Genomic DNA, 15578 nt, shown 5'->3' with positions numbered 1-15578 from the left:
AATCAGTAGATGTAAAAGCTGACGCGTTTCGGGGGCGTACCCCTTTCCTCAGAGCTAACGTGGTCTGCAGTGCTCCCTCGCCGTGGTGATTATGGGACTATATATACATACACACACACACATGCACATAACCACACGCCCACACAAGTGGGCAGGCAGACCTATGTTGATAGGTCAATGTTAGGGTGTACTCCTCCCAGGTAGGAGGGGGGCGTTTTTTCAGGGACCCCACCTCTACATCCTCAGAGCACCAATCCCTTATATGAGGGTGGTCTCAAAGCAGTAATGCAGTATATGTTGTATTTTTTGGAACTGTCATTGCAAATGTACACTGGCTCCCATCTTAGGCTAACAATGCCTATTTATTTGTTTGGTTAGTTGATTAATTGTAGGCCGAGTGTGTGGAGGAGTGCTCATATGCTTTATCCCCGTGTGGAGAAACAATATGGGCTTACCTGACTGCCCCTTTGCGCTTATCTCCACTGGAACGATGTTAAAGCTCCATGTGAGTCCGTTGGAACGCACGCCAGCCAAATAGGACAGCAGTGCGTTCCAGCGATTGGTGCGCGTGCGCGCGCCGTACTGTTCGTGGCGCGCGCCGCACTACGCGCGCCGCGCGCGCCGCGTTCGCGACGTACCGCGCGCCGCGCACTATGTCGGTGAATCGTCTCCCTATGCACAGAGGGGAGACGTACTGCTCCAGGCTCTGCAGCTTAGGGCCTGTGACGTCACTGCGACTCTATGGTGGCATAGTACTATGGATGGTGGACCTCGATGTCTGCCCTCTAGTGGTGGAGGGTGCAGAGGACACTTGTACTCCATAATAGTGAGATCCTGAGGGGAAATTGTCGTGTTCCACTGACGATGCTGGACATCTGCTGTACTCATTTTTAAAGCCTGTTTTTAACTCCAATTTTGTGAGTATAACCATTGATTTTACTATTGGAATAAATATTTTTTATCAGTATCACACGAGGTCGGTGCGCCCTCCGCTCTCTTTCTTCTCTTTTATAGTTTCATGAATACCCACGATTCTGAGGAGGGCTGCAAGACTCTAGATGATAACTTTCAATTGAACCGCACCACTTCATAGTACTCCGTATAAAATATCAGAGCGCAGGAGACTTGTTCTTGTGTATTTGCCATTAAGTATAAAAAAAGGTTTTTTTTTAATAACTGGGGGGGGGGGGGGGGGTGGTCTGGTGGGGTAGTGTTACCGCCCGCTATTTGTGCTGTAATGAATTTTTACATAGAAAAGAAATGTTGTTAATAAATGGGTAAATTAATTATAAAAAAAAGATTTTTTTAATAACCGTTATTGGAAAAATCTTTTCATTTAATATAATTATTCATATAATTCATTTACCCATTTATTAACAACATTTCTTTTCTATGTAAAAATTCATTACAGCACAAGTAACACTACAGCGGGCGGTAACACTACCCCACCAGACCACCCCCCCCCCCCCCCCAGTTATTAAAAAAAAAACTTTTTTTATACTTAATGCTAAATTGAATCAAATATAAAAAATAAACTGTTAATAAGCTTAATATATTTAACTAATATTAAATAAAAAAAAACATTGATTGGGGGGGGGGGGGTGTTGTTGCCTGGCATTATTTTTGCTGAATATTAAATATTAAAAAATATTTAAAAAAAATATAAAAAAATATATAAAAAATAAATTGGATTAAGCAGGGGGGGTGGAGGGTGGATATTAGATAAAATATTTGAATATTAGATAAAAAAAAGACTTTGAATAAGTGGGGGGGCGCCGCCGCCGAATATTAGATGCAAAAAAAAGACTTTGAATAAGCGGGGGTGGGGGGGTGCCGCCGAATATTAAATAGAAAATAAACTTTGAATAAGCGGGGGGGGGCGGTCGGACGCCGAATACGAAAATAGTTTGTGGAAATCGCGGGAGTGGTTGGATGCTGCTGTGAAGCGGCCGCCGATGTAGAGACAGGCAGGCTTACCTCTTCCACGGTCGGGCGCACTGAGCTCGAGCTGACCCGACGTCACTTCCTGTTTTCCCAGTGACGTCGGAACGAGCACAGAGAAGGGCGGGTGCACAGACAGTGTATGCACCCGCCCGGCCATAACAATACACTCCATCGCGCCGGAAGCGAGTGGCGCGATGGAGAACGCCACAAAGGCATATTTTTTGTGCCAATGTAGCGCCGCGTCTGCAATCCCGTGATTGCACCGACGTGGCGCTACTCCTACAGCACTGTTCCCGGCGTCCGGCGCGCGGACACAGAGCACATAAGGCCCGTTTTTGGGGAAAAAAAAAATTCTTAAAGGGACAGATTTAAAAAATTTTTTTTTTTTTTTTTTTTTTTTTTTTTACTGACTGTGGGATGAGGGGCGGCGCCCGGGCGCCACTGGTTGGAAGCAGGACTGTTTCTGTATCATTAAGCTTGAATCTGCTATTTCTTTTCCTCATCCATCTTTGCTATCTACCTTAAGTTTTACTGTTTACCGTGTTGGGTAAAATAAAAGCACAAGAAAAGACACCTGCTGTTTGGACATTCCATTGCTTTGGTTCTCATCAACTACCCTAGACAGCGGAGTCACAGAGGTAACATGCCACCCAATCTATAACCAGCGGCTCCTTCGGGGGTGAGCGCTACAATGGCAATCAGCAGCATACATACCAGTGACAGATGTTCATTTATAGTTCTGGCCTTTGTGGCTGTATCTTAGAACACTCTTCTATACTCTTGTTTATTCATAGACCCTTTGGGTCAATTGTCTTCTAGGCTGGTGACAGCACTGTAGACAAGCATTGGCTTTGAGTTTGAGCACCGTGTGCAGCGTGCCTCCTAGGCGCCTGGCTGGTCTTTTGTTTTCTGTGTGTGAGTGACCCGCTGTTGACAACGGCAATGTGAAAGAAATTGGACAACAGAAAATCAACTGCTGCTATTTGCAACAGGATTATCATAGTACATTTTAATAATTAACGCTGCACTTACATTGTTGATTAAACTGCAATGTTTTACTATTATAGAATTTGTAGAACTCATGTTAATACCTCTTAAATTTGTTGGAATTTTAGGCGGGCATAGAAGACCTTGTTGTGGAGATACTTGATGTAAATGATAATGAATGTAAATTCAAGCGGGATAATTACAGCTTTATCATCTCAGAGGTATGTAATTTAAAATGTTCAAATTGTTTTATTAATAGCTTAAATTACAAAAAAAACTTTAGCAGTCTAATCTCACATATAAATAAGCATTCATGTCTAAGTGTAGTGTTATAGAATAGAATAGGAAATTATTACATAGTTTTATATAAAATGAGTACTTGGTGTTTTGATTACTTATTGGTAGAAAGTGTTAAATTGGTTCTAAAGGCTCATGCCTCGTACACACGATCAGTTTTCCCGTCGGCCAGGAAAACTGTCCGTGTGTATGCTCCATGGCAGTTTTCTCGACAGGAAAACCACCGGGACTCCCGGCGGGAAAAATTAGAACATGTTTTCTTTTTTCCTGATGGGATTCCCGGCGGTTTTTAAGCCGGCAGTTTTTCTATGGGGAAAGCTTGCTGTGGAGCATACATATGGCTGGGTTTCCCGACCAAAGCTCTCATGCCAGTTTTCCTGCCAGGAAAACCGGCCGTGTGTAGGGGGTAAAAGCTACCGAGCAGGTTCTCGGTTTCCCCCTTGGTTTTCCCGGTGGACTTTTTACTTCCGGGAAAACTGATCGTGTGTACAGGGCATCAGGGTATTTTACCTTCATGTGTTCTATGCATTCAGCAAAACACTGTACTGAGTCCATACAGAGTGCTTAAGCACTTTTAATGGGCCACAGTTTCACCGGGAGAGATCAGAAAAATAGGATTTTTATAACATCTTACCTGTAAATCCTTTTTTTTGGAGTACACCACGGGACACAGAGCCTTAAATCATTACATAGTAGGTTGTATGGTCACCAGAGGTCAAAGACAGTTCCTCTCCATATAACCCCTCCCATCAGGGAAGTACCTTAGTTTTGTAGCAAAGCAGTAAGGTTCCCATAAGAAGGGGGGACCCCTGTGTCCCGTGGTGTACTCCAAGAAAAGGATTTTACAGGTAAGCTGTTATAAAAATCAAATTTTCTTTACCGTACACTACGGGACACAGAGCCTTAAATCATTACATAGTGAGACGTCACAGAGCTATGCTCAATATGAAGGGGGGGAGACACAGATCCGAGCTGGCCGTAAATGGACAAGAAGCCCTAGTCTGCTGCCTGCAGTACACTACGCCCGAAGGCAGAATCCTCATGTCCTCTTACATCTATCTGATAGAATTTGATGAATGTATGGACTGAAGACTAAGTTGCAGCTTTACAGATCTGAGCCATTGAAGCCTAGTGATGCACTGCCCATAAAGCGCTCATAGCTCTGGTCGAGTGCGCCTTAACAGAAGAAGGAGGAATCCTGTTCCTTAAACCATGAGCTTGAACCTCTCAAATCCACCTCAAAATGGTGGATTTTGATGCCGCTTGTCCCTTCTTGGGACCATCTGACAAAATAAACAAAACATCAGTTTTACGTATCTGAGCGGTTGCCTGCAGTTACACTTTTACTGCTCTCACTAAATCTAGGGAATACAATAACTTTTCCTTCGCTGTCTGCGGATCAGCAAAAAGGAAGGCAAAATAATATCTTGATTCAAATTAAATGTCAACACCACCTTTGGTAAAAAGGTTGGATAGGGTCGTAGAACAATCTTGTCCTTATGACAAATTAAATAAGGCTTTTTACAAAAAAGAGCTGCTAATTCTGATACTCTTTTAGCCGAAGACATAGCAATCAAAAAGGCCAATTTCCTGCTTAAAAGGATCAGCGGAATATGGCGAGTAGGTTCAAAAGGTTGCTTCTGCAACACTGACAATACTAAATTCAGATCTCATGGGTACAAGGGAGACTTGACTGCAGTGGCGGCTGGTGAAGTTTTATGATGGGGGGGCGCAATACCCCGCCCTTCCACATTTGGTCCCTCCCACTTCTCATAAGCCACACCCCTTATAGAATCCACCACTCCGTCCCCTGTATTCCACTCAATGTCAGGAGTATACAGCTCAGCGTCACAGCACAGAGTATATAGCCCCAGCATCACAAATCATGGTATATAGCGCAGCCTTACAGATCGGTGCAAACAAACTAAAATATGACACTGTTAGTAATGAAGGACTCGAAATGGGCAGGAGATTACCAGAGAGTGACTGCGGACATACTGCACAAGATTACCAGAGACTGCGGACATACTGCACAGGATTACCAGAGACTGCGGACATACTGCACAGGATTACCAGAGACTGCGGACATACTGCACAGGATTACCAGAGACTGCGGACATACTGCACAGGATTACCAGAGACTGCGGACATACTGCACAAGATTACCAGCGACTGCGGACATACTGCACAGGATTACCAGCGACTGCGGACATACTGCACAGGATTACCAGAGACTGCGGACATACTGCACAAGATTACCAGAGACTGCGGACATACTGCACAAGAGTACCAGAGACTGCGGACATACTGCAGGAGATTACCAGAGACTGCGGACATACTGCAGGAGATTACCAGAGACTGCGGACATACTGCAGGAGATTACCAGAGACTGCGGACATACTGCAAAAGATTACCAGAGACTGCGGACATACAGCAGGAGATTGCAAGAGACTGCGGACATACTGCAGGAGATTACCAGAGACTGCGGACATACTGCACAAGATTACCAGAGACTGTGGACATACTGCACAAGATTACCAGAGACTGCGGACATACTGCAGGAGATTACCAGAGACTGCGGACATACTGCACAAGATTACCAGAGACTGCGGACATACTGCACAAGATTACCAGAGACTGCGGACATACTGCACAAGATTACCAGAGACTGCGGACATACTGCACAAGATTACCAGAGACTGCGGACATACTGCAGGAGATTACCAGAGACTGCGGACATACTACACAAGATTACCAGAGACTGCGGACATACTGCACAAGATTACCAGAGACTGCGGATATACTGCAGGAGATTACCAGAGACTGCGGACATACTACACAAGATTACCAGAGACTGCGGACATACTGCACAGGATTACCAGAGACTGCAGGAATTACTTGTCCTGCGACTTGGGACTTAAATGTTGCATAAAAACTTTTTTTATACTTAATGTGCAGGGAAAATATCGGCCGTCAACACCACCCCACCCCCCGCTTGCAAATTGTCCTGCGACTTGGGACTGGAAAGTTGCAGGATAAGTTGGACCCGATGATTTCCAATGAGAACCGTTCATATCTGTGCGACTTCAAAGTAGTCCCTGCATTACTTTTGTCCCACATTGATGCAACTTGAGGTCCATAGACCTCCAGAATACACGGGCATTGCTTTAAGTCACATCAGAATTGCAGTAGAATTGTGCAACTTTCAGACTGCATTAGCCTGAAAGTCGCAAGATTCTGCCACAATTTTTTGGTGCGATTTTGCAGCGACTTGAAGCAATGCCTATGTATTCTGGAGGTCTATGGACCTCAAGTCACATCAAGGTGGGACAAAAGTAATGCAGGGACTACTTCAAAGTTGCACAGATATGAACAGTTCTCATTGGAAATCATCGGGTCCAACTTATCCTGCAACTTTCCAGTCCCAAGTCGCAGGACAATTTGCAAGCGGGGGGTGGGGTGGTGTTGACGGCCGATATTTTCCCTGCACATTAAGTATAAAAAAAGTTTTTTTTTTAATAACTGGGGGGGGGGGGGGGTGGGGTGGTCTGGTGGGGTAGTGTTACCGCCCGCTATTTGTGCTGTAATGAATTTTTACATAGAAAAGAAATGTTGTTAATAAATGGGTAAATGAATTATAAAAAAAAGATTTTTTTAATAACCGTTATTGGAAAAATCTTTTTTTTATAATTCATTTACCCATTTATTAACAACATTTATTTTCTAGGTAAAAATTCATTACAGCACAAGTAACACTACAGCGGGCGGTAACACTACCCCACCAGACCACCCCCCCCCCCCCAGTTATTAAAAAAAAAACTTTTTTTATACTTAATGCTAAATTGAATCAAATATAAAAAATAAACTGTTAATAATCTTAATATATTTAACTAATATTAAATTAAAAAAAACATTGATTGGGGGGGGGGGGGTTGTTGCCTGGCATTATTTTCGCTGAATATTAAAAAATATTTTAAAAAAATATTAAAAAATATATAAAAAAGAAATTGGATTAAGCAGGGGGGGGTGGAGGTTGGATGTCAGCCGCCGAATATTAGATAAAAAAACGAATATTAAATGCAAAAAAAGACTATGAATAAGCGGGGGGGGGGGGGGTGCCACCGAAGAATAAACAATAGAAAAAAAACTTTGAATAAGCGGGGGGGGGGGGGTTGTGCCGCCGAGGAATAATCAATAGAAAAAAAAATTTGAATAAGTGGGGGGGGGTGGGGGCCGGGCGGCCGCCGAATACGATTGTGGAAATACGATAGTGGCAATCGCCGGAGGGGTTGGATGCTGCTGTGAAGCGGCCGCCGATGTAGAGACAGGCAGGCTTACATGTTCGTCGGTCGGGCGCAGTGAGCTCGAGCTGACCCGACGTCACTTCCGGTTTTTCCAGTGACGTCGGAACGAGCACAGAGAAGGGGGGGTGCACACAGACAGTGTATGCACCCGCCCGGCCATAACAATACACTCCATCGCGCCAGAAGCAAGTGGCGCGATGGAGAGCGCCACAAAGGCGTATTTTTTGTGCCAATGTAGCGCCGCGTCTGCAATCCAGTGATTGCACAGACGTGGCGCTACTCCTAAAGGACTGTTCCCGGCGTCCGGCGCGCGGACATTAGGCCCTTTTTTGGGAAAAAAAATTTTCTTAAAGGGACAGATTTAAAAAAAAAATTTTTTTTTTTTTTTTTTTTTTACTGACTGTGTGATGGGGGGCGGCGCCCGGGCGCCCCTATGGACGGGCCGCCACTGCTTGACTGGCAGATTGATCTGCAGTACCCCCTGAATGAAAGCCTGAACTAGGAAATGAGATGCCAGCAGTCTTTGAAAGAAGACTGATAGAGCCGTTATTTGACCCTTAATGGTACTAAGGGCCAGTGTTGCCAACCGTCCATATTTTTACGGACAATTCTTAAAAACGGGCACTTTTTTCCCCCGTTCGTAAATGTCCGTGGTTGCGGGAATGTGCCAGTAAAAATAGCCGAGATCCGTTCGGGTTGGAACTGTGCATGGAGATTGGAGGCAGGGGGTGATGGTGGCTACGGTGGCACCGCAGAGGGGGATGGAGGCAGGGGGAGATTGGAGGCAGGGGGTGTTAGTGGCAGGGGGTGATTGTAGGTAGGGGGTGTTGGTGGCACCACAGAGGGTGGGGGATAGAAACATGGGTTGTTGGTGGCACCACAGAGGGGGATGGAGGGAGGGGACAATGGAGGCAGGGGGTGATTGGAGGCAGGGGGAGATTGGAGGCAGGGGGAGATTGTGGCACCGCAGAAGGGGGTGAAAGCAGGGGGTGTTGGTGGCAGAGGGGGATGGAGGCAGGGGGTGTTGGTGGCAGAGGGGGATGGAGGCAGGGAGCAATGTGACTAAATAATTTGCCCTTATTGTATCGAAAATTACAAAAACATGTTTTTTTACCTTAATATCTACCTTAAATCACATTGCTATTTGCCCAGTGTGCTTGTTTGTAGCCTAAATACTGAAATTTGCACCTAAAAAATTAATTTAGTAACTTTTGTGAAATGCCAGTAAAAACGTGGCTACGCCAGTAAATTTGGGGTGTCGTGCCAGTAAATTTCAATCTGGTAGGTTGGCAACACTGCTAAGGGCTAATTTCATATCCACTCCTAGCTGGCAAAAGGAGAGAATCCTACTTATGTCATATTTTTGAGGATTCCATTTGTTAGTTTCACACCATGAAACATATGCTTTCCAGACTCTATAGTAAATAAGCCTGTAAACTGGCTTTCTGGCATTAATAAGTGTAGAAAGCACTGGACTCGAGATCCCTCGTTTCTTCAGAATGTGGGTCTCAGTAGCCAAGCCGTCAAATTTATCTCTTGTAAGGAAGGGTGGAACACTGGACCTTGCGACAGCAGGTCGTGACGAAGCGGAAGCTTTCAAGGTTTTCCTACCGCTACCTTTATGATTTTGGCGTACCAGGGCCTTCTGGGCCAATTTGGGTCTACTAGGATTACCGGAATTCCTTCCTTCTTGATCCTGCAAAGTAGCCGTTGTAAGAGAGCATTGATCAGTGAAAATTGATTCCACGGAATTATTAAAGCATCTGATCCGTAGGCCAGAGGATCTCTCGTCCTGGACACAAAGTTGTCCAACTTCCTGTCAAACATGTGGAGGCTAGTAGGTCTACATCCGGGGTCCCCCATCTCTGGCATATGACCTGAAAGACATCGGGGTGGAGAGACCACTGTCCAGGTAATAGTTGCTGGTGACTCAGATAGTCCGCTTGCCAGTTTTCTACCCCCGGAATGAAGATTGTAGAGAGACAAGGAACATGTTCTTCTTCCCAAGTCATAATCCGCTTCACAAAGGTACTAGCCCCTCTGTTGGAAAATCTGAGGGTACAGGGCATAGCGGTAACGGCCTATCTAGAAGATCTACTTGTGATAGATCAGTCAGTGGCAAGATTAGATCGCGCCCTGACTGCGGGTGCCACCTTGGTGATTGATGTAGACTACTGCAGTATTGAATCCGTACCAGGTGGCCCTGTAACCTGTGTGTCCAGGTTCTGAGGGCTAAGTATACTGCCCGCATCTCCAGTATGTTGATGGGCAGGTTCTTTTCGGTTTTGGCACAGGTTCCTTGGACTGAAGCTTCTTCTAACACTGCTCCCCAGCCCCTTAGGCTGACATCCGTAGACACCACCTTCCAGGTGACTGGGAGAAAGTATTTTCCTTTCCGCAAATTTTTGGTTTTTAACCACCAACTGAAGCTTTGGGGCACCTGTGGGGACAGGCACATGGGTAAATCCAGAGCTTGGATCTTCATGTTCCAGGCGGCTAAGATACTGCCTTGAAGTAGTCTCGAGTTAAACTGGGCGTAAGGGACAGCCTCGAAGGAGGCCACCATATTCCCTAGTAGCCTCATGCAAAGGCGAATAGATGGCCCTTTCTTTGCCTTTACCTTGCGGATCAGGTCCTTTAGAGATATAGAAGTATAAAAGTAGGAAAAAAAATGTCCATCTAGTTTGCCTCAATAAACACTGCCTTGAACAAGTATTCATACCCCTTGAAATTTTCCACATTTTGTCACGTTACAACCAAAAACGTAAATGTATTTTATTGGGATTTTATGTGACAGATCAACACAAAGCGGCACATAATTGTGAAGTGGAAGGAAAATTATAAATGGTTTTCAAGGTGTTTTACAAAAAAAATATCTGAAAAGTATGGCGTACATTTGTATTCAGCCCCTTAATTCCTCCGATACCCCTAACTAAAATCTAGTGGAACCAATTGCCTTCAGAAGTCACCTAATTTGTAAATAGGGTCCACCTGTGCATAATTTAATCTCAGTATAAATACAGCTGTTCTGTGATATCTTCACAGGTTTGTTAGAGAACCTTAGTGAACAAACAGCATCATGAAGGCCAAGGAACACACCAGACAGGTTATGGATAAAGTTGGGGAGAAGTTTAAAGCAGGGTTAGGTTATTAAAAAAAATCTCAAGCTTTGAACATCTCATGGCGCACAGTTCAATCCATCATCCAAAAATGGAAAGAGTATGGCACAACTGCATACCTACCAAGACATGGCTGTCCACCTAAAATGATAGGCTAGGCAAGGAGAGCATTAATCAGAGAAGCAGCTAAGAGGTAACTCTGGAGGAGCTGCAGAGATCCACAGCTCAGGTGAGAGAATATTACCACAAGACAACTATTAGTCATGCATGCCACAAATCTTGCCTTTATGGAAGAGTGGCAAGAAGAAACCCATTGTTGAAAGAAAGCCATAAGAAAGAAAGAAAGCCATAAGAAGTCCCATTTGTAGTTCGCAAGAAGCCATGTGGGGGACACAGCAAACATGTGGAAGAAGGTGCTCTGGTCAGATGAGGTCAAAATTGAAATTTTTGGCCTAAAAGCAAAAATGTGTGGCGGAAAACTAACACTACACATGACCCTGCTTCCCCACTGTGAAACATGGTGGTGGCAGCATCATGTTGTGGGGATTCTTGTCTTCAGCAGGGACAGGGAAGCTGGTCAGAGTTATTGGGTAGATGGATGGAGCCAAATACAAGGCAATCTTGGAAGAAAACCTGTTATAGTCTGCAAAAGACTTGAGACTGGGGTGGAGGTTCACCTTCCATTAGGACAACGACCCCAAACATACAGCCAGAGCTACAATGGAATGGTTTAGATCAACAGATATTCATGTGTGAGGATGGCCCAGTCAAAGTCCAGACCTAAATCCAATTGAGAATCGGTGGCAAGACTTGAAAATTGCTGTTCACAGACACCCTACGTCCAATCTGACAGAGCTTGAGCTATTTTTCATAGAATGGGAAAAGATTTCACTCTATAAATGTGCAAAGCTGATAGACAAATACCCAAAAAGACTTGCAGCTATATCTGCAGCAAAGGGTGGTTCTACAAAGTATTGGCTGAACACAAATGCACGCCACACTTTTTACATATTTTATTTGTAAAAAAAATTGAAAACCATTTACCATTATCCTCCCACTTTACAAATATGTGCTACTTTGTGTTGGTCTATCACATAAAATCCTGATAAAATACATTTACTTTTTTGGTTGTTGCATAATAAAATGTGGAAGATGTTAAGGGGTATAAATACTTTTTCAAGGCACTGTACTGTATTTATAAACTGTAGATATAGCTATAAATATATATATATTACCCTAACTTTTGTCTAGAGTCTAGATTTTCTTACATACTTAGGGGCAGATCCACAAAGATCTGACCTGGCGCAGCGTATCTGAGATACGCTACGCCGCCATAACTTATTTGAGTTGGTTCGAATCCAGAAAGAATTTGCGCCCTAAGTTACGGCGGCGTAGTCTATCTCTTGCGGCATAAGGGTGCCTAATTCAAATGCGTGTTTCATTTAAATGAAGCGCATCCCCGCGCCGAACGAACTGCGCATGCGCCATCCCCAAATTTCCCGCCGTGCATTGCGCTAAATGACGTCACAAGGACGTCATTGGTTTGACGTGAACGTAAATGGTGTCCAGCCCCATTCACGGACGACTTACGCAAACGACGTTGAATATTTAAAATTATACGCAGGAACGACGGCCATACTTAACATTGAGTACGCCACCAAATAGCAGTTTTAACTATACGCCGGAAAAAGCCGACAAGAAACGACGTAACAAAATGCGACGGCCGCTCGTACGTTCGTGGATCGTCGGAAATAGCTAATTTGCATACTCGACGCGGAAAACGACTGAAACGCCACCCAGCGGCCGCCGGAAAATTGCATCTTAGATCCGACGGCGTACTAAGGCAAACGCCTGTCGGATCTAACACAGATGTCGTCGTATCTGTTTGGTGGATACCAACCAAAAGATACGAGGCGCGAAATTTGAAATTACGCGGCGTATCAACAGATACGCCGGCGTAATGGCTTTGAGGATCTGCCCCTTACTGTTCACTGACTCACTAATTCTGCTGTAAGTCTATTCCAAGCATCAAATTTTTGGGTAAAAAAAACATTCTAATGTAGAGCTACACACCCCGTAGGAGCCGCTGGTGAATAGGGATCCCCACTTTGTACAGCCAGGCACACCAAATTTCTACAGCACACTTGAGTCAGGAAACAGTCAAGCAAATTTGTTTATTTTGTTTATTAGGGGTATTAAACTTGGATGGGGAAAGAAGCCGAACGTCTAGTCGGCGCTATACGGCGCCTGCGCACCGATGTTCGGCTTCTTTCGGCAACTCGTGACGCTCCTTATGCGACTGGTGGGGGAGTTTTTGTTATCACGTCAATCACTAACTGCTGCATAGGAACGCCCACTCCCGCGGGATTCACTACCCGGAAGCCGGCTAAGAAAATAGCTATACGAGGTATGTACAGCAAAAAACCAAAAATCGGCATACTGTCAATGTCAAGACTGAGCTCAATGTAATGTTAGAAAATAGTTTTTAGGGTGAACCCCCACTTTAACTCTTCAGCAAAAGGAACTTCAAGGAAACAACTATATACAGCCCATATATACACACACCTCTTCTGCCTCTTGCTTGCAGAAACACTCAGGCCCAGCTGGAACACTGTTTGAAGGATCTGACAAGCCAGATCCAGTAATCAAGGCAGGGACCGTGGGTCCCTTTGGTGTGTAGAAAAGTCCCAGTGACCAGCTGCCTTCATGTGGCTACTGATCCCAGCGCCGCCTTTTTAGGTGCTGCCAGCCCACCTGGCTGCAGCTGCCCCTTTCACTAGCCCTCCTGGCTAATCTTCCACAGTCCTCCCAGACTGACTCTACAACTATCTCAGACTGTCACTCCTCAGTCCTCTCAGGCTGTCTCTCAGTCCTCCCGGGCTGTCTCACTCACCAGCCACCCAGCTGTCTTCTCCCTGGAGATCTCTTGAACGTGTTCACTTACACCTGCTCCTGTGCCACTGGACAGGACTACCCCTTGTGTTGTGAGAGGATCCCTCCTGCACCCGATCCCCAGGCCCGAGGTCATTCCCCCCAGACTAGGGGGTTACCCTTGAGGGCCCACCGACAGCCTCCTCAGCACACCATCTCCAACTTCCACCCAAACTCCACTGCCCCTGCTGGCCTGACCCAGAGTATGTAAGAGGTCCCCTACCCTGCCAGTCTATTGGTTGGGGCCCTTATTGATACTTTAGGCAGCTCCTCCTAACCTCCCTCCCATTCTTCTGGAAGCTTCTGCAAAGTTCCAGCAAGTAGGGGAAGGTATCAGAGATGTGCCCGATGGGTCATTGCAGCCTCCATGGATCACTCACACTGACCCAGATTCAAACACAAGCTTGGCTCTCTGCCAAGCCAAACAATTTACATACAGGAACAAAATCACACTAGCACACTAAGCTAGAGGGTGCTTCTCTAAGATAAGTAGTTTGAGGTCATGTCCCAGTGTTCTTGATTGTGGTGTAATAATTTCATCATTTTCTGTTGAAGAGACATGCTGAAAAAACTTTTTCGATCAACTGCTGCAGACACTGATCAGTGCATTCTGAGAGTAGCAGGCCAGAATACAATGTCTCCAGTGGGGGTGGATTCCTCCACCACCTCATTTGTGTGGATGGGGGTATCTGTTGGCTGAACGGAAAAAAATAACCATGTATAACTAGCTTTAGAGAACATTTTAGTTTTCTCCACTTAGTTAGTGGACATTACTAATCCTTCTAGTGTGTGTCTGCTTACCCTAAATCTGTGACTAGCCAGTGTAACAGTCCATCCCACCAATACAGCCCAATATTTCAGTTGCTTTTCACCCTGTGACCAGCCAGTGCAAACAATCCATCAAAGTTTCATAAAGATTAGCCCTCTTAACTTTTACCTTCTGTCCTGCTGGAACAGAAAAAAATGCACTGAACAGAGTGTTTACAAAAGACTGGGAAAATGCTTCCTGCAGCAGACTGATGACATCATCTTGCCAGTATGTTCCTCTTACAATGTTATTGTGCAATGTCAGAAATGTATTCACCTCTCTCAATTCAGAGATAAATTGCAAGGTTATTCCAGATCAGGTATTACTGGAAGTCCAGGTAAAATTAATACATAACATTTCTAATTACTGATTTATTGAGCTGTAGGTATTTAGACATGTTTTTGTCATCAGGTTTATTACTGCAATACACAGTAGATAGACCATTGGCAACATTTTTGTTTATCTCTTTCAAGTTCAAATATATAACACATGTAATGTTTCTTAAGGCTCTACAAGTTAACAGTTCAATAGGTAATGCGATTGAAGCTGAAGATGCTGACCAGGATACCCTCTACTATACGCTAAGTGGCAATGTGGTGAGTAGCATATAATAATTGATAGATCTGTCTATATACACAAATGTCAAATTTTAATTTTAAATTGCATCCTCTATGATGGTGATAGTATCTCTGTTACCAATATTTAAAGAAACATATTGCAGAATGTTCAGAAACAGTTTTGAGTGTGATGCCGCATACACACGACCGTTTTTCATGATGAGAAAACTGCCATTTTTTAGATTGGTCGTGAAAACCGTTCATGTGTATGCTCCATAGCAGTTTTCTTTCTTTTTTTGTTCTTTTTCTCGTCAGGAAAACTGCTCTTGTGTATGCTTTTCCGAGAAAAAAAAAACGTTCATGCTCAAAAATTAGCAAAAGCGTCCCAAAGGGTGGCGCCATTCGAATGGAACTTCCCCTTTATAGTGCCGTCGTACGTTTTTTTTTTTTTCATGAACGTGTGTATGCAATGCAGGCTTGAGAGGAATCAGGTTGAGAAAAACTTCGTTTTTTTGCATGACAGGAAAAACGGTCGTGTGTACGCGGCATTAGTGATTTTTCTTTGTATTTGCAACCTTGCAGTTTATTTTGGTTCGTTCCCCACCTGATAAATCCAGGAAGCAAATGGCAT

At 44.5% G+C, this 15578-nt stretch overlaps 1 protein-coding gene across 5 annotated transcripts in view; it reads left to right on the top strand.

Moving 5' to 3' along the window:
• CDHR5 (cadherin related family member 5) overlaps positions 1–15578 on the top strand; it is a 131188-nt gene that overhangs the window by 52760 nt on the left and 62850 nt on the right. For all 5 annotated transcript variants that reach the window (XM_040328623.1, XM_040328622.1, XM_040328621.1 and 2 more), the window contains exons 4-5: positions 3060–3152; positions 14897–14986. In XM_040328623.1, the coding sequence (XP_040184557.1) occupies positions 3060–3152; positions 14897–14986 (183 nt within the window). The remainder of the gene's footprint in view (positions 1–3059; positions 3153–14896; positions 14987–15578) is intronic.

This window comes from Rana temporaria, chromosome 11 (assembly GCF_905171775.1).
Source record: "Rana temporaria chromosome 11, aRanTem1.1, whole genome shotgun sequence".
In the NCBI taxonomy this organism is placed as follows: Eukaryota; Metazoa; Chordata; class Amphibia; order Anura; family Ranidae; genus Rana; species Rana temporaria.
Note: the sequence above shows the minus strand (reverse complement) of the source record. Positions and strands in the feature narration are given on the sequence as shown.